Here is a 26039-nt window from a genome sequence, read left to right on the forward strand (position 1 = left end):
CAGGATAAGCTCAGGAATTCCTGGCAAGCTTTGGGAAGCCCTGGAAAAGCTCGGGAATTCCTGGATAACCTTGGGAAGCCCTGGATAACCTCGTGAATTCCAGGATAAGCTCAGGAAATCCTGGAAAACCTCAGGAATTCCAGGATAACCCCAGGAACACCTGGAAAACCTCAGGAGATCCTGGAAAACGTTGGGAAGCCCAGGATAAACTCAGGAAACCCTGGAAAAGCTCAGGAATTCCAGGAAAAGCTCAGGAATTCCTGGATAACCTCAAGAACGCCTGGAAAACCTTGGGAATCCCTGGAAAACCCCAGGAACACGTGGAAAAGCTCAGGAATTCCAGGAAAATTTCAGGAATTCCTGGATAACTTTGGGAAGCCCTGGATAACCTCGTGAATTCCAGGATAAGCTCAGGAAATCTTGGAAAACCTCAGGAATTCCAGGATAACCCCAAGAACACCTGGAAAACCTCGGGAATCCCTGGAAAATCTCAGGAATTCCTGGATAACTTTGGGAAGCCCTGGATAACCTCAGGAATGCCTGGAAAAGCTCAGGAAATCCTGGAAATCCTTGGAAAAATGTGGATAATGCCAGGAATTCCTGGAAAACCTCGGGAATACCCCAGGAAAGGAGGGAATTCCGGGGCTTTTCCCCCTCCCCAGCTCTGACCCCACATCCAAACCCCTGGAAAAAAACTTGGGATTTCCTTGGAAAAGGGAAGAGTTTTATTGGGAAATCCGGGATGAAAGGCAGCGCTCGAACCTTCCGAGGGAAAAACCGGGAAAATAGAAAAAACTGGGAATACAAAACCCGGCAGCGGCCGGAATGCCGGGAAAAACTGGGGAAAACTGGGAAAAACTGGGAATGAGGGAGGAGCCAGGGAGCCACCGGGACACCGGGATGTCCCTGGATCCCGAGGATTTCCGGGATGGGAAGGAGCATCCCAGGAATTTCCCGGGGGTCTCCGAAATTCCCGAGGCTGGGAAACGCCCAGGGAAAAGGAGGAGTTTGGAGAATTCCCAAAAAAATAGAATCTCTTAGCCGGGAATGGCCCCTGGAATTCCGGGAAGGGCTCCAGAATTCTGGGAATGGCCCCGGCCCCGCCGCTCCCAAAGCTCCGGGATAAAATTCCCGAGATTCCCGCTGGGAATGGCAAATCCTGGGAGTCTTCAACTGGGGAAGGGTTCAGGCAACGCCCACCTGGAAAGGCGAGAAATCCCTGGAATTCCTGCTCTGATTCCTCGGGAATGAGGCCTGGGAAGATCCCAAAAAATCCCCCGGGATTGGGATCCCGTGATTCCCAGCAGAGCTGCTCCGGAAATGCCCCCAAATCCGAGGAGGAAAGGGGGCCCCAGGCAGGGATTTCCCAATGATTTTTCCCCCAAAATTCCATGGGAAAAGAGCCCTGAAATCCCTGGGAAAAGATCCTTGAAATCCCTGGGGAAAGAGCCCCAAAATTCCTGGAAAAAGAGCCCCAAAATCTCTGGAAATAGAACCCCCAAATCCCTGGGAAAAGATCCTTGAAATCCCTGGGAAAAATCCTTGAAATCCATGGAAAAAGAGCCCCAAAATCCCTGGGAAAAGAGCCCCAAAATCCATGGAAAGACAACCAAAAATCCCTAGGAAAAGAGCCCCAAAACCCCTGGGAAAAGAGCGCCAAAATCCCTCGAAAAAGATCCTTGAAATCCCTGGAAGAACAGCCCCAAAATCCATGGAAAAACAGCCCCAAAATCCATGGAAAAAGAACCCCCCAAATCCCTGGAAAACCTGCCCCAAATCCCTGGGGAAAAAGACCCCCCCAAATCTCTGGGAAGAGTCCCAAAATCTCTGGGAAAAGAACCCAAAATCCCTCGAAAAAGATCCTTGAAATCCATGGAAAAAAACAGCCCCAAAATCCCTGCAAAAAAGAGCCCTCAAATCCTGGGAAAAGAACCCCAAAATCCATGGAAAGACAGCCCCAAACCCCTGGGGAAAAGAGCCCCAAAATCCCTGGGGAAAAGAGCCCCAAAATCCCTCGAAAAAGCCCCAAAATCCCTGGAAGAACATCCCCAAAATCCCTGGGAAAAGATCCTCAAAATCCCCGGGAAAAATCCTTGAAATCCATGGAAGAACAGCCCCAAATCCCTGGGAAAACAGCCAAAAATCCCTGGGAAAAGAGCCCCAAATTCCTGGAAAAACAACTGCAAATCCCTGGGAAAAGATCCTCGAAATTCATGGAAAAAGAGCCCTAAAATCCATGGAAAAACCAGCCAAAAATCCCATGGAAAACAACCCTGAAATCCCTGGAAAACCAGCCCCAAATCCCTGGGAAAAGATCCTTGAAATCCAAGGAAAAAGAGTCCCCAAAATTCCTGGAAAACAGCCAAAAATCCCTGGAAAAAAAATCCCCAAATCCCTGGGAAAAGATCCTCGAAATTCATGGAAAAAGAGCCCCAAAATCCCTGGGAAAAGAGCCCCAAAATCCCTGGAAAAAACAGCCTCAAATCCCTGGGAAAAGATCCTTGAAATCCATGGAAAAAGAGCCCCCAAATCCCTGGAAAACAGCCCAAAATCCATGGAAAAACAGCCCCAAAATCCCTGGAAAAAGAGCCCCAAAATCCCCGGGAAAAGATCCTTGAAATCCATGGAATTAGAGCCCCCAAATCCCTGGAAAAAACAGCCCCAAAATTCCTGGGAAAAGAGCCCCAAAATCCCTGGAAAAAACAGCCCCAAATCCCTGGAAAAAACAGCCCCAAATCCCTGGAAAAAGATCCTCGAAATTCATGGAAAAAGAGCCCCAAAATCCCTGGAAAAAGAGCCCCAAAATCCATGGAAAAACAGCCAAAAATCCCTGGGAAAACAACCCTGAAATCCCTGGAAAACCAGCCCCAAATCCCTGGGAAAAGATCCTTGAAATCCAAGGAAAAAGAGTCCCCAAAATCCCTGGAAAAACAGCCAAAAATCCCTGGAAAAACAGCCCCAAAATCCCTGGGAAAAGATCCTCGAAATTCATGGAAAAAGAGCCCCAAAATCCCTGGAAAAAGAGCCCCAAAATTCCTGGAAAAAACAGCCCAAAATCCCTGGGAAAAGATCCTTGAAATCCATGGAATTAGAGCCCCCAAATCCCTGGAAAACAGCCCAAAATCCATGGAAAAACAGCCCCAAAATTCCTGGAAAAAGAGCCCCAAAATCCCTGGGAAAAGATCCTTGAAATCCATGGAATTAGATCCCCCAAATCCCTGGAAAAACAGCCCCAAATCCCTGGGAAAAGAGCCCCAAAATCCCTGGAAAAAAGAGCCCCAAATCCCTGGGAAAAGATCCTTGAAATCCATGGAATTAGAGCCCCCAAATCCCTGGGAAACAGCCCAAAATCCCTGGAAAAAGAGCTCCAAAATCCCTGGAGAAACAGCCCCTAAATCCCTGGAAAAAGAGCCCCAAAATCCATGGAAAACCAGCCAAAAATCCCTGGGAAAAGATCCTTGAAATCCCTGGAAAAAGAGCCCCCCAAATCCCTGGAAAAAACAGCCCCAAATCCCTGGGAAAAGATCCTTGAAATCCAAGGAAAAAGAGTCCCCAAAATCCCTGGAAAAACAGCCCCAAACCCCTGGGGAAAAGAGCCCCAAAACCCAAGGAAAAGAGCCCCAAAATCCCTGGGAAAAGATCCTCGAAATTCATGGAAAAACATCCCCAAAATCCCTGGAAAAACAGCCCCAAAATCCCTGGAAAAAACAGCCAAAAATCCCTGGGAAAAGATCCTTGAAATCCCTGGAAAAAGAGTCCCCAAAATTCCTGGAAAAACAGCCCCAAATCCCTGGAAAAAACATCCCCAAATCCCTGGGAAAAGATCGTTGAAATCCCTGGAAAAAGAGTCCCCAAAATTCCTGGAAAAACAGCCCCAAATCCCTGGAAAAAGAGCCCCAAAATCCCTGGAGAAACAGCCCCAAAATCCAAGGAAAAGAGCCCTAAAATCCCTGGAAAAAGATCCTCGAAATTCATGGAAAAAGAGCCCCAAAATCCCTGGAAAACCAGCCCCAAATCCCTGGAAAAAGATCCTTGAAATCCAAGGAATTAGAGCCCCCAAATCCCTGGAAAAACAGCCCCAAATCCCTGGGAAAAGAGCCCCAAAATCCCTGGGAAAAGATCCTTGAAATCCATGGAATTAGAGCCCCCAAATCCCTGGAAAAAGAGCCCCAAAATCCCTGGGAAAAGATCCTCGAAATTCATGGAAAAAGAGCCCTAAAATCCCTAGGAAAAGAGCCCCAAAATCCATAGAAAACCAGCCCCAAATCCCTGGGAAAAGATCCTTGAAATCCATGGAAAAAAGAGTCCCCAAAATCCCTGGAAAAAGAGCTCCAAATCCCTGGAAAAAGAGCTCCAAATCCCTGGAAAAAGAGCTCCAAATCCCTGGAAAAAGAGCCCCAAAATCCAAGGAAAAACATCCCCAAAGTCCCTGGAGAAACAGCCCCAAAATCCCTGGGAAAAGATCCTTGAAATCCATGGAAAAAGAGCCCCAAAATCCATGGAAAACCAGCCAAAAATCCCATGGAAAACAACCCTGAAATCCCTGGAAAAACAGCCCCAAATCCATGGGAAAAGATCCTTGAAATCCATGGAAAAAGAGCCCCAAAATCCATGGAAAAAACAGCCCCAAAATCCCTGGGAAAAGAGCCCCAAAATCCCTGGAAAAAACAGCCTCAAATCCCTGGGAAAAGATCCTTGAAATCCCTGGAAAAAGAGCCCCAAAATCCCTGGAAAAAGAGCCCCAAAATCCCTGGAAAAACAGCCCCAAAATCCCTGGAAAAAGATCCTTGAAATCCAAGGAATTAGAGCCCCCAAATCCCTGGAAAAACAGCCCCAAATCCCTGGAAAAAGATCCTTGAAATCCAAGGAATTAGAGCCCCCAAATCCCTGGAAAAACAGCCCCAAAATCCCTGGAAAAAGATCGTTGAAATCCAAGGAATTAGAGCCCCCAAATCCCTGGAAAAACAGCCCCAAATCCCTGGAAAAACAGCCCCAAATCCCTGGAAAAGATCCTCAAAATTCATGGAAAAAGAGCCCCAAATCCCTGGAAAAGATCCTCAAAATTCATGGAAAAAGAGCCCCAAAATCCCTGGAAAAAACAGCCCCAAAATCCCGGGAAAAAGAGCCCCAAAATCCCTGGAAAAAAACATCCCCAAATGTTTGGGGGAAAAGATCCTTGAAATCCATGGAATTAGAGCCCCCAAATCCCTGGAAAAACAGCCAAAAATCCCTGGAAAAAGAGCCCCAAAATCCAAGGAAAAAGATCCTCGAAATTCATGGAAAAAGAGCCCCAAAATCCATGGAAAACCAGCCAAAAATCCCATGGAAAACAACCCTGAAATCCCTGGAAAACCAGCCCCAAATCCATGGGAAAAGATCCTTGAAATCCAAGGAAAAAGAGTCCCAAAATCCCTGGAAAACAGCCCCAAATCCCTGGGAAAAGAGCCCCAAAATCCAAGGAAAAACATCCCCAAAGTCCCTGGAGAAACAGCCCCAAATCCCTGGGAAAAGAGCCCCAAAATCCCTGGGAAAAGATCCTCGAAATCCCTGGGAAAAGAGCCCCAAAATCCCTGGGAAAAGAGCCCCAAAATCCCTGGAAAAAATAGCCCCAAATCCCTGGGAAAAGATCCTTGAAATCCATGGAATTAGAGCCCCCAAATCCCTGGAAAACAGCTCCAAATCCCTGGAAAAAGAGCCCCAAAATCCCTGGAAAAAGAGCCCCAAAATCCCTGGAAAAAGAGCCCCAAAATCCCTGGAAAAAGATCCTCGAAATTCATGGAAAAAGAGCCCCAAAATCCCTGGAAAAACAGCCCCAAAATCCATGGAAAAACAGCCCAAAATCCCTGGGAAAACAACCCTGAAATCCCTGGAAAACCAGCCCCAAATCCCTGGGAAAAGATCCTTGAAATCCAAGGAAAAAGAGTCCCCAAAATCCCTGGAAAACAGCCAAAAATCCCTGGAAAAAGAGCCCCAAAATCCCTGGGAAAAGAGCCCCAAAATCCCTGGGAAAAGATCCTCGAAATCCATGGAAAAAGAGCCCCAAAATCCCTGGGAAAAGAGCCCCAAAATCCCTGGAAAAAATATCCCCAAATCCCTGGGAAAAAACATCCCCAAATCCCTGGGAAAAGATCCTTGAAATCCATGGAATTAGAGCCCCCAAATCCCTGGAATTAGAGCCCCAAAATCCCTGGGGAAAGAGCCCCAAAATCCCTGGAAAAAACACCCCCAAAATCCCTGGGAAAAACAGCCCCAAAATCCCTGGAAAAAGAGCCCCAAAATCCCTGGAAAAAGAGCCCCAAAATCCCTGGAAAAAGAGCCCCAAAATCCCTGGAAAAAACAGCCCCAAAATCCCTGGAAAAACAGCCCCAAAATCCCTGGAAAAAGATCCTTGAAATCCAAGGAATTAGAGCCCCCAAATCCCTGGAAAAACAGCCCCAAATCCCTGGAAAAGATCCTCAAAATTCATGGAAAAAGAGCCCCAAAATCCCTGGGAAAAGAGCCCCAAAATCCCTGGAAAAAACACCCCCAAAATCCCTGGAAAAAACAGCCCCAAATCCCTGGAAAAAACAGCCCCAAATCCCTGGGAAAAGATCCTCGAAATCCATGGAATTAGAGCCCCCAAATCCCTGGGAAAAGAGCCCCAAAATCCCTGGAAAAAACACCCCCAAAATCCCTGGGAAAAACAGCCCCAAAATCCCTGGAAAAAGAGCCCCAAATCCCTGGAAAAGATCCTCAAAATTCATGGAAAAAGAGCCCCAAAATCCCTGGAAAAAACATCCCCAAATCCCTGGAAAAACATCCCCAAATCCCAGCACCCCCCGGCCCTTTGGGATTTGTGCCCCAGCATTTGGGAATTCCCTCCCTCCCCTTCCCCCCTCCCTGAGGATTCTTTTGTTGGGGAGGGGAAATCCAAGGAAAAAGCAGGAATTCCATGGAAAAACGGGAATGGGGAGGGGAAATGCAAGGGAAAAGTGGGAATTCCATGGAAAAAGCGGGAATGAGGGAGGGAAATCCAAGGAAAAAGCGGGAATTCCAAGGAAAAACGGGAATGAGGGGGGAAAATCCAAGGAAATTCCATGGAAAAGTGGGAATGAGGGGGAGAAAACCCAAGGAAAAAGCAGGAATTCCATGGAAAAGCGGGAATGAGGGGGGAAATCCAAGGGAAAAGCGGGAATTCCATGGAAAAGTGGATGAGGGGGGAAATCCAAGGGAATTCCATGGAAAAGCGGGAATGAGGGGGGGGAAATCCAAGGAAATTCCATGGAAAAACGGGAATGAGGGGGGAAATGCAAGGGAAAAGCAGGAATTCCATGGAAAAACGGGAATGAGGGGGGGAAATCCAAGGGAATTCCATGGAAAAGTGGGAATGAGGGGGGGAAAACCCAAGGAAAAAGCGGGAATTTAATGGAAAAGCGGGAATTCCATGGAAAAATGGGAATGAGGAGAGAAATCCAAGGGAAAAGCAGGAATTTAATGGAAAAGTGGGAATTCCATGGAAAAGCGGGAATGAGGGGGGAAATCCAAGGGAAAAGCAGGAATTTAATGGAAAAGTGGGAATTCCATGGAAAAGCGGGAATGAGGGGGGAAATCCAAGGAAATTCCACGGAAAAGTGGGAATGAGGGGGGGAAAACCCAAAGAAAAAGCAGGAATTCCATGGAAAAATGGGAATGAGGCGGGAAATCCAAGGAAATTCCATGGAAAAAAGGGAATGAGGGGGAAAAATCCAAGGAAAAAGAGGGAATTCCATGGAAAAAGTGGGAATGAGGGGGGAAAATCCAAGGGAATTCCATGGAAAAGTGGGAATGAGGGGGGGAAATGCAAGGGAAAAGCAGGAATTCCATGGAAAAATGGGAATGAGGGGGGAAATGCAAGGGAATTCCATGGAAAAAGCGGGAATGAGGGGGGAAATCCAAGGGAAAAGCGGGAATTCCATGGAAAAAGCGGGAATTCCATGGAAAAAGCGGGAATTCCATGGAAAAAGCGGGAATGAGGGGGGAAAATCCAAGGGAATTCCATGGAAAAGCGGGAATGAGGGGGGGAAATCCAAGGGAAAAGCAGGAATTCCATGGAAAAGTGGGAATTCCATGGAAAAGCGGGAATGAGGGGGGGAAATCCAAGGAAAAAGCAGGAATTCCATGGAAAAAGTGGGAATTCCATGGAAAAAGCAGGAATGAGAGGAGGAAATCCAAGGAAAAAGCGGGAATTCCATGGAAAAGTGGGAATGAGGGGGGGAAATCCAAGGGAAAAGCGGGAATTCCATGGAAAAACGGGAATGAGGGGGAGAGGAAATCCAAGGAAAAAGCAGGAATTCCATGGAAAAATGGGAATGAGGCGGGAAATCCAAGGAAATTCCATGGAAAAAAGGGAATGAGGGGGGGAAATCCAAGGAAAAAGCAGGAATTCCATGGAAAAAACGGGAATGAGGGGGAGAAATGCAAGGAAAAAGCAGGAATTCCATGGAAAAATGGGAATGAGGGGGGGAAATCCAAGGAAAAAGCAGGAATTTAATGGAAAAGCGGGAATTCCATGGAAAAAGCGGGAATGAGGGGGGGAAATCCAAGGAAAAAGCGGGAATTCCATGGAAAAGTGGGAATGGGGGGGGGAAATCCAAGGGAAAAGCAGGAATTCCATGGAAAAAGCGGGAATTCCATGGAAAAACGGGAATGAGAGGAGGAAATGCAAGGAAAAAGCGGGAATTCCAAGGAAAAGCGGGAATGAGGGGGAAAATCCAAGGAAAAAGCAGGAATTCCATGGAAAAATGGGAATGAGGCGGGAAATCCAAGGAAATTCCATGGAAAAAAGGGAATGAGGGGGGGAAATCCAAGGAAAAAGCAGGAATTCCATGGAAAAAACGGGAATGAGGGGGAGAAATGCAAGGAAAAAGCAGGAATTCCATGGAAAAGTGGGAATGAGGGGGGAAATCCAAGGGAATTCCATGGAAAAGTGGGAATGAGGGGGGGAAATCCAAGGAAAAAGCGGGAATTCCATGGAAAAGCGGGAATGAGGGGAAAAGGGGGCTCCTGACCTGAGCCGGGCGCGGAGCTCGGGGCGCCTCAGACGATCCCGAACCTTTCCGCCCTTTTCCGCTTCTTTGCCTGGATCGGGAAGAGCCCAAAAAGTGGGAAAATCCCGGTGAATCCACGAAAGGAGAAATCCCGGGAAAAAAAGTTGGGAATTGGGGTTGGGAATTGGGGGATGGGCGAGGTTGAAGGGCAGGGAAATGCGGAGAGGAATTGCCGAGGGAAGGGTTGGAATGTGGGGAATTGGGAAGGAGGAATTGTTGGGAAAAGGGCTCGGGAATTCTTGGGAATGGAGTTGGGATTGCTGGAAATCAACGGCTCAATCCTGGAAAAGCAGCCCCAAATCCAGGGAAAAACTCCCTAAATCCAGGGAAAACTCCCTAAAACCATGGAAAAGCAGCCCCAAAGCCACGGGAACGCCCTGAAATCCAGGGAAAACTTCCCGAAATCCTGGGAAAACTTCCCGAAATCCCTGGAAAACTCCCTAAAACCATGGAAAAGCAGCCCCAAATCCATGGAAAACCCCTGAAATCCAGGGAAAACTTCCCGAAATCCTGGGAAAACTTCCCGAAATCCCTGGAAAACTCCCTAAAACCATGGAAAAGCAGCCCCAAAGCCACGGGAACGCCCTGAAATGCATGGAAAACTTCCCGAAATCCTGGGAAAACTTCCCGAAATCCAGGGAAAACTCCCTAAAACCATGGAAAACCAGCCTCAAATCCATGGAAAACCCCTGAAATCCAGGGAAAACTTCCCAAAATCCTGGGAAAACTCCCTAAATCCATGGAAAAGCAGCCCCAAATCCTTGGGAAAGCCCTGAGATCCAGAGAAAACTTCTCGAAATCCTGGGAAAACTTCCCGAAATCCTGGGAAAACTCCCTAAAACCATGGAAAAGCAGCCCCAAATCCTTGGGAAAGCCCTGAGATCCAGAGAAAACTTCCCGAAATCCTGGGAAAACTTCCCGAAATCCTGGGAAAACTCCCTAAAACCATGGAAAACCAGCCTCAAATCCATGGAAAACCCCTGAAATCCAGGGAAAACTTCCCGAAATCCTGGGAAAAACTGCCTAAATCCTGGGAAACTCCCTAAATCCATGGAAAAGCAGCCCCAAATCCATGGAAAACCCCTGAAATCCAGGGAAAACTTCCCGAAATCCTGGGAAAACTTCCCGAAATCCCTGGAAAACTCCCTAAATCCAGGGAAAAGCAGCCCCAAATCCTTGGGAAAGGCCTGAAATCCAGAGAAAACTTCCCAAAATCCTGGGAAAAACTCCCGAAATCCCTGGAAAACTCCCTAAAACCATGGAAAAGCAGCCTCAAATCCATGGAAAACCCCTGAAATCCTGGGAAAACTTCCCGAAATCCTGGGAAAACTTCCCGAAATCCCTGGAAAACTCCCTAAATCCATGGAAAAGCAGCCCCAAAGCCACGGGAACGCCCTGAGATCCAGGGAAAACTTCCCTAAATCCTGGGAAAACTTCCCGAAATCCCTGGAAAACTCCCTAAAACCATGGAAAAGCAGCCCCAAATCCTTGGGAAAGCCCTGAGATCCAGAGAAAACTTCCCGAAATCCTGGGAAAAACTGCCTAAATCCTGGGAAAACCAGCCTCAAATCCATGGAAAACCACCCTCAAATCCAGGGAAAACTTCCCGAAATCCTGGGAAAAACTGCCTAAATCCTGGGAAACTCCCTAAATCCATGGAAAAGCAGCCCCAAAGCCACGGGAACGCCCTGAGATCCAGGGAAAACTTCCCGAAATCCTGGGAAAACTTCCCGAAATCCCTGGAAAACTCCCTAAAACCAGGGAAAACCAGCCTCAAATCCATGGAAAACCCCTGAAATCCAGGGAAAACTTCCCGAAATCCTGGGAAAACTTCCTGAAATCCTGGGAAAACTCCCTAAAACCATGGAAAACCACCCTCAAATCCATGGAAAACCCCTGAAATCCAGGGAAAACTTCCCTAAATCCTGGGAAAAACTGCCTAAATCCTGGGAAACTCCCTAAATCCATGGAAAAGCAGCCCCAAAGCCACGGGAACGCCCTGAGAGCCAGGGAAAGCTTCCCGAAATCCCTGGAAAACTCCCTAAAACCAGGGAAAAGCAGCCCCAAATCCTTGGGAAAGCCCTGAGATCCAGAGAAAACTTCCCGAAATCCTGGGAAAACTTCCCAAAATCCTGGGAAAACTCCCTAAATCCATGGAAAAGCAGCCCCAAAGCCACGGGAACACCCTGAGAGCCAGGGAAAACTTCCCGAAATCCTGGGAAAACTTCCCGAAATCCCTGGAAAACTCCCTAAAACCAGGGAAAACCAGCCTCAAATCCATGGAAAACCCCTGAAATCCAGGGAAAACTTCCCGAAATCCCGGGAAAACTCCCTAAAACCATGGAAAAGCAGCCCCAAATCCTTGGGAAAGCCCTGAGATCCAGGGAAAACTTCCCGAAATCCTGGGAAAGCTTCCCAAAATCCCTGGAAAACTCCCTAAAACCATGGAAAAGCAGCCCCAAATCCTTGGGAAAGCCCTGAGATCCAGGGAAAACTTCCCGAAATCCTGGGAAAGCTTCCCAAAATCCCTGGAAAACTCCCTAAAACCATGGAAAAGCAGCCCCAAATCCATGGGAAAGCCCTGAGATCCAGAGAAAACTTCCCGAAATCCTGGGAAAACTTCCCGAAATCCCTGGAAAACTCCCTAAATCCATGGAAAACTTCCTGAAATCCATGGAAAACCCCCTGAGATCCATGGAAAAACTCCCTAAATCCATGGCAATGCTCCCTAAATCCAAGCCCCCTCCCCCCAAATTCCATGGAAATCCCCCCCAAATCCCTGGATCCCACAAGGACTGGGAATAGGGAGGCGGCTTCGGGATGAAGCCGGGGATTCCCGGGAATTCCCGGCCCCAAATCCCGGGAATTTTGGCGGCCCCACCTCGGAGTCGTCGGCGGCTCCGGCGCCGGTGACGATCCCGAACCTTTCCTTCCTCTTCTTCAGCTTCTCGTCCTCCTCACTCTGCGGGAACGGGAATGGGATCGGGAATGGGAACAATGGGAATGGGATCGGGAATGGGAACAATGGGAATGGGATCGGGAATGGGATTGGGAATGGGGTTGGGAATGGGATCGGGAATGGGATCGGGAATGGTGGGAATGGGATCGGGAATGGGAACGGGAATGGGAACAATGGGAATGGGATCGGGAATGGGATCGGGAATGGGATTGGGAATGGGATCGGGAATGGGATCGGGAATGGTGGGAATGGGATCGGGAATGGGATCGGGAATGGTGGGAATGGGATCGGGAATGGGAACGGGAATGGGATCGGGAATGGGATCGGGAATGGGAATGGGATCGGGAATGGGATCGGGATCGGGAACGGGATCGGGAACGGGATCGGGATGGGGAACGTTGGGAATGGGATCGGGAATGGGATCGGGAATGGGAACGTTGGGAATGGGATCGGGAATGGGATCGGGAATGGGAACGTTGGGAATGGGATCGGGAACAACGGGATTGGGAACGGCAGGAATGGGATCGGGAATGGGATCAGGAATGGGAACACTGGGAATGGGATCGGGATTGGGCTTGGGAATGGGAACGGCAGGAATGGGATCGGGAATGGGATCGGGAATGGGATCGGGAATGGGATCGGGAACATTGGGAATGGGATCGGGAATGGGAACGTCAGGAATGGGATTGGGAATGGGATCGGGAACAACGGGATCAGGAACGGCAGGAATGGGAACCTCGGGATTGGGAATGGGAACGGGAACGGGGGGAACGGGATAGGGAATGTCGGGAATGGGATCGGGAATGGGATCGAGAATGGGAACAACAGGAATGGGATCGGGAACAACGGGATTGGGAACGGCGGAAATGGGATCGGGAATGGGATTGGGAATGGTGGGAATGGGATCGGGAATGGGATCGGGAATGGGATCAGGAACGTTGGGAATGGGATCGGGAATGGGATCGGGAATGGCATTGGGAACATTGGGAATGGGATCGGGAATGGGAACAAAGGGAATGGGATCGGGAACATTGGGAATGGGATCGGGAATGGGATCGGGAATGGGATCGGGAACGTTGGGAATGGGATCGGGAATGGGAACGGGAATGGGATTGGGAATGGGATCGGGAATGGGAACAGCAGGAATGGGAACAGCAGGAATGGGATCGGGAATGGGATCGGGATCGGGAATGGGATCGGGATCGGGAATGGGATCGGGAACGGGATTGGGGAATGGGATCGGGAACGTTGGGAATGGGATCGGGAATGGGATCGAGAATGGGAACAACAGGAATAGGATCGGGAACAACGGGATTGGGAACGGCGGAAATGGGATCGGGAATGGGATTGGGAATGGTGGGAATGGGATCGGGATTGGGCTTGGGAATGGGAACGGCGGGAATGGGATCGGGAATGGGATCGGGAATGGGATCGGGAATGGGATCGGGAACGGGATCGGGAACGGGATCGGGAACACTGGGAATGGGATCGGGATCGGGAACGGGACTGGGCTCAGGAACGGGATCGGGAATGGGATCGGGAACGGGATCGGGAACACTGGGATCGGGAACACTGGGATCGGGAACACTGGGATCAGGAACACTGGGAATGGGATCGGGAATGGGATTGGGATCGGGAACGGGCTCGGGAATGGGATCGGGAACGAGATCAGGAACAGGATCGGGATTGGGCTCAGGAATGGGCTCGGGAATGGGCTCGGGAATGGGCTCGGGAACGGGATCGGGAACGGGATCGGGAACGGGATCGGGAACGGGATCGGGAACGGGCTCAGGAACGGGATCGGGAATGGGCTCAGGAATGGGCTCGGGAATGGGCTCGGGAATGGGCTCGGGAATGGGCTCGGGAATGGGATCGGGAATGGGCTCGGGAATGGGCTCGGGAATGGGATCGGGAACGGGATCGGGAATGGGATCGGGAACGGGATCGGGAACAGGATCGGGAACGGGATCGGGAACACTGGGAATGGGATCGGGATCGGGAACGGGACTGGGCTCAGGAATGGAATCGGGAATGGGATCAGGAATGGGATTGGGCTCGGGAATGGGATCGGGAATGGGATCGGGAACGGGATCGGGATTGGGATCGGGATTGGGATCGGGATTGGGATCGGGATTGGGATCGGGAATGGGCTCAGGAATGGGATCGGGATTGGGCTCAGGAATGGGATTGGGAATGGGCTCGGGAATGGGCTCGGGAATGGGATCGGGATCGGGAATGGGCTCGGGAATGGGATTGGGATCGGGATTGGGATCGGGATCGGGTTCGGGCATGGGCTCAGGAGCACCGGGCTGGGGCTGGGGCGGTCCCTGGGCTCGCAGCCGCCCCCGCCGGGCGCCGTGGCCGCGATCCCGGAGCGATCCCGAGCCCAGGGCTGCGGAATCCTCCGGGAATTCCATCCCCGATTCCCTCCCTTCCCAGTCCCCAACTCCCCCCGGGAACCCCCAAATCCCGGGATTTGCCCTTTCCCTTCCTCCGGGCCCTTCCCACATCCCGGAATTCCCGGAATTCCCAGCCCCGCGTTCCCAGCTCGGATTGATCCCGGATTTCCCGATCCCGGTTTTCCCGTTTTCCTTGGAATTCCAGCCTGGATTTTTGGGGTTTTCCCATTTTTCCGGGTTCCAATCCCAGCTCTGGCCCCGCCCCTCAAACCCAGGAAATCCGGGATGAGAATCTTGGAATTCTCTCCCTGTTTTTCCTTGGGGGGAGGGGGAAGAAAAATTCCCCCAAAAAACATTCCCAAAAAACCCCAATTGCCAAAAAACCCCCCAAACCCCCAAATTCCCCCCAAAACTCCAAAAAACTTAAAATTTCCCCCCCCTAAAATCCCAAATCCCAAAAAAACCCCATTCCCAAAAGAACCCCCAAAATTCCCAAAGAACCAAAAATCTCCAAAACCCCCAAAATTCCCAAAAAAAACCCCCCCATTCCCCCAAAAAACCCCCCATTCCCAAAAAAAAACCCCCAAATCCCCCCCAAAATTCCCAAAAAAATCCCAAAAAACCCCAAAAATCCCAAAAAACCAAAAACCCCCCAAAAAATCCAAATTCCCCAAACCCCCAAATTCCTAAAAATCCCAATTCCCAAAAAAACCCCCCAAAATTCCCCGAAGAATTCCCAAAAACCCCCAATTCCCAAGAAACCAAAATTCCCAAAAGCCCCAAAAAATCCCCCTAAAATTCCCAAATTCCCCCCAAAATTCCCAAATCCCCAAAACCCCAATTTCCAGAACCCCCTAAAAATTCCCAAAAAACCCCAAAAAACCCAAAATTCCCCAAAAAACCCCAATTCCCCAAAAAACTCCCCAAAAACCCCAATTCCCAAAACCCCCCAAAAATTCCCAAATTCCCCATAAAAAGTTCCCAAAAACCCAAAATTCCAAAAAAAAGATTCCCCCCAAAACCCCCAATTCCCAAGAAACCAAAATTCCCCAACCCCCCAAAAAACCCCCCAAAAATCCCCAAATTCCCCCCCCAAAAATCCTAATTCCCAAAAAACCCAAATTCCCAAAACCCCCAATTCCCAAAACCCCCCAAAATCCCCCAAAAATTACCAAATTCCCCCCGAAAAAACCCAAAATTCCAAAAAAAAAATTCCCCCCAAAAACCCCAATTCCCAAGAAACCAAAATTCCCAAAAACCCCAAAAAATCCCCCAAATATTTCCCCGAGAAACCCAAAAACCCCAAAAAATCCCCCCCAAATGCCCAAATTCCCCCCAAAAAATCCCAATTCCCAAAAAACCCAAATTCCCAAAACCCCCCAAATTCCCCCCAAAATTCCCAAATTCCCCCTAAAAAATTCCCCAAACCCCCCAATTCCCAAAAAACCCCAATTCCCAAAAAACCCCAATTCCCAAAAAACCCCAATTCCCAAAACCCCCAAAATCCCCTCAAAAATTCCCCAAAATCCCCCCAAATCCCAACCCAAAATCCCCCAATTCCCAAAAATCCCAACCCCAGGGAAGGATGGAGGCGGCAGGGCTGGAAAATTTGGGAATATTGGGATAATCTGGGGGGGGGGGAGGAGAATATCCTGGAATTCCCAAAAATTCCCAAAATTCCCCAAATTCTCCGAATTCCCCAAATTCCCGGAATTCCCGGAATTCCCGCTCCTGACCTTCCTGGAGAGGGAGGAGACGTTGAGGCCGAACCTCTGGGCCCTTTCCTTGAGCTTTTCCAGGTTTATCTGCGGGAAAAGGGATCGGGATCGGATCCAGGATCGGGATTGGATCCGGGATCGGGGTCGGGGTCGGGATTGGGATCGGATCCGGGATTGGGATTGGATCCGGGATCGGGATTGGATCCGGGATTGGGAGTGGATGCGGGATCGGGATCGGGGTCAGATCTGGGATCGGGGTCGGGATCGGGATCGGATCCGGGATCGGGATCGGATCCGGGATCGGGATTGGATCCGGGATTGCGGTCGGATCTGGGATTGGGGTCGGGATCGGATCCGGGATCGGGATTGGGATCAGATCCGGGATCGGGATTGGGGCCGGATCCGGGTCGGATCCGGGATCGGGATTGGGATCGGATCTGGGATCGGATCCGGGATCGGAATCGGGGTCGGATCCGGGACCGGGATTGGATCCGGGACTGGGATTGGATCCGGGATCGGGGTCGGATCTGGGATCGGGGTCGGGATTGGGATCGGGATTGGGATCAGATCCGGGATCAGGGTCGGATCCGGGATTGGGATCGGGGTCGGATGCGGGATCGGGATTGGGATCAGATCCGGGATCGGGGTTGGGGTCGGATCCGGGTCGGATCTGGGATCGGGATTGGATCCGGGGTCGGGATTGGGATTGGGATCAGATCTGGGATTGGGATCAGGGTCGGATCCGGGATTGGGATTGGAGTCGGGATTGGATCGGGGATCGGGATTGGGATCGGGGTCGGATGCGGGATCGGGATCAGATCCGGGATCGGGGTTGGGATTGGGATCGGGCTCGGATCCAGGATCGGGATTGGGATCGGATCTGGGATCGGGATCGGATCCGGGATTGCGATTGGGATTGGATCCGGGATCAGGATTGGATCTGAGGTCGGGATTGGGATTGGGATCAGATCCGGGATTGGGATCAGATCCAGGATCGGGATCGGGGTCGGATCCGGGATTGGGGTTGGGATTGGGATCGGATCCGGGATCGGGATCGGATCCGGGATTGGGATTGGGATCGGATCCGGGATTGGGGTTGGATCTGGGATCGGGATCGGATCTGGGATCGGGGTCGGGATTGGATCCGGGGTCGGGATTGGGATTGGGATCAGATCCGGGATTGGGATCAGGGTCGGATCCGGGATTGGGATTGGATCCAGGATTGGGATCGGCTCTGGGATCGGGATCGGATCTGGGATCGGATCTGGGATTGGGATCGGGATCAGATCCAGGATCGGATCCGGGGTCGGGATCAGATCCGGGATTGGGGTCGGATCCGGGACCGGGATCGGATCGGGATTGGATCCAGGATCGGGATCGGATCCAGGATTGGGGTCGGGATCGGGGTCAGATCCGGGATTGGGATCGGGGTCGGATCCGGGATCGGGGTCGGGGTCGGATCTGGGATCGGGATCGGGGTCGGATCCGGGATCGGGATCGGGGTCAAATCCGGGATCGGGGTCGGGGTCGGATCTGGGATCAGATCCGGGATTGGGATCGGGCTCGGATCCGGGATCGGGATTGGGATCAGATCCGGGATCGGGGTTGGGGTCGGATCCGGGATCGGGATCGGATCCGGGATTGCGATTGGGAGTGGATCCGGGATCAGGATTGGATCCGAGGTCGGGATTGGGATTGGGATCAGATCCGGGATTGGGATCGGGGTCGGATCCGGGATTGGGGTCGGGATTGGGATCGGATCTGGGATCGGGGTCAGGATTGGATCCGGGGTCGGGATTGGGATTGGGATCAGATCCAGGATCGGGATCGGGGTCGGGATCGGGACTGGGGGGGGGGGGGAGGAGGCTCGAATTCCAAAGGGAGGAATTCCGGGATAAAGCGTCAGGAAAAGAGGGATCCCGGAGGAAGCGATCCCGAAAAAGCCCTGGATGTTCCCAGGGGGATTGAGGCTGAATTCCCGAAATTCCGGCTGAGAGCCCGCCCGGAATTGCAGCTTCTGAGCCCAAAAATTCCAGCTGTGATCCCAAAAATTCCAGCTGTGATCCCCAAATCCCGGCTGATTGCCAGCTCCCAAAATCCCAGCTCCTTTTCCCACCCCAAAATTCCAGCTGTGATCCCAAAAATTCCAGCTGAGTTTCCTCATTAAAGTTCCTGCTGAATTCCCAAAATCCCGGCTCCTCTTCCCACCCCAAATCCCAGCCAAGTTCCCAAAATCCCAGCCGTGATCCCAAAATTCCAGCTAAATTCCCAAAATCCCAGCTCCTCTTCCCAAAATTCCAACCCCTGATCCCAAAAATTCCAGCTCCTCATCCCAAAAATTCCAGCTGAGTTTCCCCATTGAAATTCCAGCTGAATTCCCAAAATCCCCACTCCTTTTCCCACCCCAAATCCCAGCCAAGTTCCCAAAATTCCCACTGAATTCCCAAAATCCCTGCTGAGATCCCACCCAAAATTCCAACTGCTGCTCCCAAAAATTCCAGCTCCTCATCCCAAAAATTCCAGCTGAGTTTTCCCATTAAAATTCCCCGCTGAATTCCCAAAATTCCCGCTCCTTTTCCCACCCAAAATCCCAGCCAAATTCCCAAAATTCCCACTGAATTCCCCAAATCCCGGCTGATTCCCAGCTCCCAAAATTCCTCCTGAATTCCCAAAACTCCCCCTGAATTCCCAAAATTCCAGCTCCTCTTCTCCAAATTCCCACTAAATTCCTGGCTCCTTTTCCCACCCCAAATTCCAGCCGTGATCCCAAAATTCCAACCCCTGATCCCAAAATTCCAGCCATGATCCTGAAATTCCGGCTGAGATCCCACCCAAAATTCCAACCCCTGATCCCAAAAATTCCAGCTGAGTTTCCCCACTAAAATTCCACCTGAATTCCCAAAATTCCCACTCCTTTTCCCACCCAAAATCCCAGCCAAGTTCCCAAAATCCCAGCCATGATCCCAAAATTCCGGCTGAATTCCCAAAATCCCAGCTCCTCTTCCCAAAATTCCAACCCCTGATCCCAAAAATTCCAGCTGAGTTTCCCCATTGAAATCCCAGCCAAATTCCCAAAATTCCCACTGAATTCCCAAAATCCCTGCTGTGATCCCCAAATCCCTGCTGAGATCCCACCCAAAATTCCAACTGCTGCTCCCAAAAATTCCAGCTCCTCATCCCAAAAATTCCAGCTGAGTTTTCCCATTAAAATTCCCGCTGAATTCCCGAAATTCCCAGCTCCTTTTCCCACCCAAAATCCCAGCCAAATTCCCAAAATTCCCGCCGAATTCCCAAAATCCCAGCTCCTCTTCCCAAAATTCCAGCCATGATCCCAAAATTCCCGCCGAATTCCCAAAATTCCAGCTCCTCTTCCCAAAATTCCAACTCCTGCTCCCAAAAATTCCAGTCGTGATCCCCAAATCCCGGCTGATTCCCAGCTCCCAAAATTCCTCCTGAATTCCCAAAATTCCTCCTTAATTCCCAAAATTCCTCCTGAATTCCCAAAATTCCCGCTCCTTTTCCCACCCAAAATTCCCGCCGGCATTCCCAAATTCCCACCACATTCCCAGAATTCCCAGAATTCCTGCCATTCCCAGATTCCTGGTGCATTCTCAGAATTCCCAGGGCATTCCCAGATTCCCATTGGCATTCCCAGAATTCCCAGATTCCCACTGCCATTCCCGGAATTCCGGCTGCATTTCCGGAATTCCCGCTCCGACGCCGCCTTTTCCTCACCGTGGGTTTGGAGTCTCCGCAGAGCCCTGGGATGGGGCAGAGGAGGAAAATTCCCATCAGGAAAAGCCCCAAATCCCATCCGGAATGGCCCCAAATCCCTTCAGGAAAAGCCCCAAATCCCATCCGGAATGGCCCCAAATCCCAGCGGGAAAGGTCCCAAATCCCATCGGGAAAGGCCCCAAATCCCAGCGGGAAAAGCCCCAAATCCCAGCGGGAAAAGCCCCAAATCCCTTCAGGAAAAGCCCCAAATCCCAGCGGGAAAAGCCCCAAATCCCAGCAGGAAAAGCCCCAAATTCCCACCGGGAAAAGCCCCAAATCCCAGCGGGAAAAGCCCCAAATCCCAGCGGGAAAAGCCCCAAATCCCTTCAGGAAAAGCCCCAAATCCCAGCGGGAAAAGCCCCAAATCCCAGCAGGAAAAGCCCCAAATTCCCACCGGGAAAAGCCCCAAATTCCCACCGGGAAAAGCCCCAAATCCCTTCAGGAAAAGCCCCAAATCCCACCAGGAAAAGCCCCAAATCCCTTCAGGAAAAGCCCCAAATCCCACCAGGAAAAGCCCCAAATCCCACCAGGAAAAGCCCCAAATCCCACCAGGAAAAGCCCCAAATCCCAGTGGGAAAAGCCCCAAATCCCAGCGGGAAAAGCCCCAAATCCCAGCGGGAAAAGCCCCAAATCCCAGCGGGAAAAGCCCCAAATCCCTTCAGGAAAAGCCCCAAATCCCAGCGGGAAAAGCCCCAAATCCCAGCAGGAAAAGCCCCAAATCCCAGCGGGAAAAGCCCCAAATCCCAGCGGGAATGGCCCCAAATCCCAGCGGGAAAAGCCCCAAATCCCTTCAGGAAAAGCCCCAAATCCCAGCGGGAAAAGCCCCAAATCCCAGCGGGAAAAGCCCCAAATCCCAGCGGGAAAAGCCCCAAATCCCATCAGGAAAAGCCCCAAATCCCAGCGGGAAAAGCCCCAAATCCCAGCAGGAAAAGCCCCAAATCCCATCAGGAAAAGCCCCAAATTCCATCGGGAAAAGCCCCAAATCCCATCAGGAAAAGCCCCAAATTCCATCGGGAAAAGCCCCAAATCCCAGCAGGAAAAGCCCCAAATCCCAGCGGGAAAAGCCCCAAATCCCAGCGGGAAAAGCCCCAAATCCCAGCGGGAAAAGCCCCAAATTCCCACCAGGAATGGTCCCAAATCCCGGGATTCCAGCCCAGGAACGGCCCCTCCCCCCCAGGCTCTTCCCGCATTTCCCATCTCCCGTTTTTTGGGACCCCCCCCAGGGATGGAATTCCGGGAACTTCGGGAATTCCGGCTCCTCACCTTTGCTGGGAATCGTGGCCAAGCCAAAGCTGTGGGAATGGGATCAAAAATCCGGGAATGAGGGGGGGAATTTTGGGAATATCGCAGGCCCTGGAGGCGCCTCCTTCCCGGGATCGCCCCGGGAATGTTTGGAATTCTGGCAGGAATTCCCAAATTTTCCAGCCCAAATCCAAGGAAATCCCAAGATTTGATTTTCGGAGGAATTCTGGAGGGGCTGGGAGAGGCTTTTCCATGGAAAATGGAAAAAAATTCCCCCAAAAATCCCCAAAATTTCCCCCAAATTCTCAAAAAAATCCCCCCAAAATCCCCCAAAAAATCCCCCCAAATCCCCAAAAAATCCCCCCAAAATCCCCTAAAATTCCCTAAAAAATCCCCAAAAAATCCCCCCAAAATCCCCCAAAAATCCCCCCAAATTCCCTAAAAAATCCCCCAAAATCCCCAAAAAATGCCCCCAAAATCCCAAAAATTCCCCAAAAATCCCCCCAAAATTCCCTAAAAAATCCCCAAAAAATCCCCAAAAAATCCCCCCAAATTCCCAAAGATTCCCTAAAAAATCCCCAAAAAATCCCCCCAAAAAATCCCCCCAAATTCCCTAAAAAATCACCCAAAAAATGCCCCCAAAATCCCAAAAAATTCCCCCAAAAATCCCCCCCCCAAATTCCCAAAGATTCCCTAAAAAATCCCCAAAAAATCCCCCCAAAAAATCCCCCCAAATTCCCTAAAAAATCACCCAAAAAATGCCCCCAAAATCCCAAAAAATTCCCCCAAAAATCCCCCCCCAAATTCCCAAAGATTCCCTAAAAAATCCCCAAAAAATCCCCCCAAAAAATCCCCCCAAATTCCCTAAAAAATCACCCAAAAAATGCCCCCAAAATCCCAAAAAATTCCCCCAAAAATCCCCCCCCCAAATTCCCTAAAAAATCCCTAAAAAATCCCCCAAAAATCCCCCCAAATTCCCGAAGATTCCCCCCAAATTCCCAAAATCCCCAAAAAATCTCCAAAATCCCCCCAAATCCCCAAAAAAATCCCAAAGATTCCCCTAAAACCCCAAAAAAATCTCCAAATATCCCAAAAAATCCCCAAAAAATCTCCAAAAAAGCCCAAAAAAAGCCCCCCAGATCCCCAAAAATGCCCAAAAAATGCCCAAAAATTCCCCAAAATCCCCCGAAATCCCAAAAATTCCCCCAAAATCCCCCCAGATCCCTAAAAAACGCCAAAAAAATCCCAAAAAATTCCCCAAAAAATCTCCAAAATTTCCAAAAAAATCCCCAAAAAAATCCTCAAAAAATCCTCAAAAAACGCCAAAAAAATCCCAAAAAATCCTCAAAAAATCCCCAAAAAACGGCAAAAATTCCCCCAAAAAATCCCAAAAAATTCCCAAAAAATCCCCCAAATCCCAAATCACCTCCCCAATTCCCATTTTCCCGGCGTTGCCCATCCCAGGCGGGAATTCCGGGGGAATTCCGGGGGAATTCCGCACTCACCGCGCTGCCCTGGCGGCCTTTTTGCTCTCCAGGCTCACCGGGACGTTGAAGCGCTCGGCTCGTTTCTGCATCCGCTGGAAAAGTGGGAAAAGGGGGATTTTCCAGGAAAAAATGGGGTTTTCCAAGGAAAAATGGGGATTTTTCAGAAGGAAATGGGGATTTTCCAGGGAAAATCGGGGTTTTTCCAAGGAAAAATGAGGATTTTCAAGGGAAAAAAAGGGATTCTACATGGGAAAAATGGGGTTTTCCAAGGAAAAATGGGGTTTTCTAGGGAAAAATGGGGATTTTCCAGGGAAAGATGGGGTTTTCCAAGGAAAAAAAGGGGTTTTCCAGCTGGGAATGGGGATTTTCCAGGGAAAAATGGGCTTTTCCAAGGAAAAAAGGGGTTTTCTAGAAAAAAAGGGGATTTTCCAGGGAAAAATGGGGATTTTCCAGAAGGAAATGGGGATTTTTCAGAAGGAAATGGGGATTTTCCAGGGAAAATCGGGGTTTTTCCAAGGAAAAATGAGGATTTTCAAGGGAAAAAAAGGGATTTTACATGGGAAAAAGGGGATTTTCCAAGGAAAAATGGGGTTTTCTAGAAAAAAAGGGGATTTTCCAAGGAAAAATGGGGTTTTCTAGAAAAAAAGGGGATTTTCCAAGGAAAAATGGGATTTTCCAAGGAAAAAAGGGGATTTTCCAGGGAAAATCGGGGGTTTTCCAAGGAAAAATGAGGATTTTACATGGGAAAAAGGGGATTTTCCAGGGAAAAATGGGATTTTCCAAGGAAAAATGGGGGGTTTCAAGAGAAAAAGAGGATTTTCTAGAGAAAAAGGGGATTTTCCAGGGAAAAAAAAGGGATTCTCTAGAGGAAATGGGGATTTTCCAAGGAAAAATGGGGATTTTCCAGAAGGAAATGGGGATTTTCCAGGAAAAATCGGGGTTTTTCCAAGGAAAAATGAGGATTTTCAAGGGAAAAAAAAGGGATTTTACATGGGAAAAAGGGGATTTTCCAGGGAAAAATGGGGTTTTCCAAGGAAAAATGGGATTTTCCAAGGAAAAAAGGGGTTTTCTAGAAAAAAAGGGATTTTCCAGGGAAAAATGGGGTTTTCTAGAGAAAAACGGGATTTTCCAAAACAAAATTGGGGTTTTCAAAGGAAAAACAGGATTTTACATGGAAAAAAATGGGATTTTCTAGAGGAAATGGGGATTTTCCAGAAGGAAATGGGGATTTTCCAGCTGGGAATGGGGATTTTCCAGGGAAAAAAAGGGATTTTACATGGGAAAAATGGGGTTTTCCAGGGAAAAATGGGGTTTTCCAAGGAAAAATGGGGTTTTCTAGAAAAAAAGGGGATTTTCCAAGGAAAAATGGGATTTTCCAAGGAAAAATGGGGATTTTCCAGGGAAAATTGGGGTTTTCTAGAGAAAAATGGGATTTTCCAGAAGAAAATTGGGGTTTTCAAGGGAAAAACAGGATTTTACATGGAAAAAAATGGGATTTTCTAGAGGAAATGGGGATTTTCCAAGGAAAAATGGGATTTTCCAGAAGGAAATGGGGATTTTCCAGCTGGGAATGGGGATTTTCCAGGGAAAATGAGGATTTTCAAGGGAAAAAAAGGGATTTTACATGGGAAAAATGGGGTTTTCCAGGGAAAAATGGGGTTTTCCAAGGAAAAATGGGGTTTTCTAGAAAAAAAGGGGATTTTCCAAGGAAAAATGGGATTTTCCAAGGAAAAAAGGGGATTTTCCAAGAAAAAAAGGGATTTTCCAGGAAAAATTGGGGTTTTTCCAAGGAAAAATGAGGATTTTCAAGGGAAAAAAAGGGATTTTACATGGGAAAAAGGGGATTTTCCAGGGAAAAATGGGGTTTTCCAAGGAAAAATGGTGATTTTTCCAAAAGAAAATGGGGATTTTCCAGGGAAAAATGGGATTTTCCAGGGAAAATTGGGATTTTCAAAGGAAAAAAAGGGATTTTCCAGCTGGGAACGGAGATTTTCCAGGGGAAAAAGAGTGATTTTACATGGGAAAAAGGGGGATTTTCCAGGGAAAAATGGGATTTTCCAAAAGAAAACAGGGATTTTCCAGGGAAAAATGGGATTTTTCCAGAAGGAAATGGGGATTTTCCAGGGAAAAAAAGGGATTTTACATGGGAAAAAAAGGGATTTTCTAGAAAGAAAGAGGGATTTTCCAGGGAAAAAATTGGATTTTCAAGGGAAAAAAAAGGATTTTACATGGGAAAAATGAGGATTTTCCAGGGAAAAATGGAATCTTCTAGAGAAAATGGGGACTTTCCAGAAGAAAATGGGGATTGTCCAAGGAAAAATGGGGGTTTTCCAAAAGAAAATGGGGATTTTTCCAGCTGGGAATGGGGATTTTCCAGGGAAAATTGGGGGTTTCCAAGGAAAAATGGGGATTTTCAAGGGCAAAATGGGGATTTTTCAGAGGAAAAATGGGGATTTTCCAAAGAAAAATGGGATTTTCCAAAGAAAAATGGGGATTTTCAAGGGCGAAATGGGGATTTCCCATGCAAAAATGGGGATTTTACATGGAAAAATGGGGATTTCCCAGGGAAAAATGGGGATTTTTCAGCTGGGAATGGGGTTTTTCTAGGAAAAAAAAGGCATTTTTCCGAGGAAATGGGGATTTTTAAGGGGGAAAATCCAATTCCAGGGCTGGAAAATCCAATTCCAAAGGTGGAAAATCCCCAAAAAAGCCAGCCTGGAAGTTGGGATTTTGGGATTTTGGGAGCAGCAGGGATTTTACCTCCATCTGGGAGATTTCTGAGGTGATTTTCACCACTTTCTTCTCCTGGATCCTGGAAAAATTTGGGAAAGAGAAGGAAAAGGTCAGGGCTGGCTCCAGAGGCTGCTCCAGGAGGGATTTGGGATTTGGGATCGGCTCCTGCCGTAGGATTTGGGATTTCCCTTGGAATTTGGAGGCTGGGATGGATTCCAGAGGGGGCTGGGAAAGCTCAGAGTGGAATTTTGGGAATGTTTAGGAAAAGTCTCCTGGATTCCCTTGGGAATGGGATTGGAACCATCCCAAAGGGCTCCAAACAATTCCAGGGGGGGCTGGGAATGCTCCCAAAATTTGGGATTGGGAATAAAAGCCTGGGAAGGGCCCGGCTGGAGGCTCCCAAATCCTGGAATTCTGTGGGAATTCGTTCCTTTGTGGCCCTGGGATCCAAAGGGGGGATCCCAGCTCGCTCTTCCTCCCCAAAAAACCAGGAAAAACCCCAGGAAAATCTCATGGAATGGGAGTTTTCCAAGGAAAACAGAGCCTGGGATGGAGAGGGAAACACAAAAGGGGGATGAGGAAAAGTCGGGAAGCTCCCGGGAGGAATTCCAGAGGCTCCAAAGGGATCCCATGGAACAGTGGGAGCAGCCAGGGCTCCACGA

At 49.4% G+C, this 26039-nt stretch overlaps 1 protein-coding gene across 2 annotated transcripts in view; it reads right to left on the reverse strand.

The window, feature by feature from the left end:
• Positions 1 to 714: 714 nt before the first annotated feature.
• Positions 715 to 26039, reverse strand: part of SARNP (SAP domain containing ribonucleoprotein) — a 33822-nt gene continuing 8497 nt past the window's right edge. The window contains exons 5-12 of one of the 2 annotated variants that reach the window (XM_082298995.1): positions 25405 to 25456; positions 22663 to 22736; positions 21179 to 21207; positions 19877 to 19902; positions 16160 to 16228; positions 11947 to 12027; positions 9027 to 9096; positions 715 to 1200 (exon numbers count right to left, since the gene is read on the reverse strand). In XM_082298995.1, the coding sequence (XP_082155121.1) occupies positions 9055 to 9096; positions 11947 to 12027; positions 16160 to 16228; positions 19877 to 19902; positions 21179 to 21207; positions 22663 to 22736; positions 25405 to 25456 (373 nt within the window). In that variant the 3' untranslated portion in view covers positions 715 to 1200; positions 9027 to 9054. The remainder of the gene's footprint in view (positions 1201 to 9026; positions 9097 to 11946; positions 12028 to 16159; positions 16229 to 19876; positions 19903 to 21178; positions 21208 to 22662; positions 22737 to 25404; positions 25457 to 26039) is intronic. The other variant, XM_082298996.1, reaches the window with a different exon arrangement.

The sequence above is a fragment of the Coloeus monedula genome (assembly GCF_965178545.1).
Source record: "Coloeus monedula genome assembly, chromosome: 30".
NCBI lineage: Eukaryota > Metazoa > Chordata > Aves > Passeriformes > Corvidae > Coloeus > Coloeus monedula.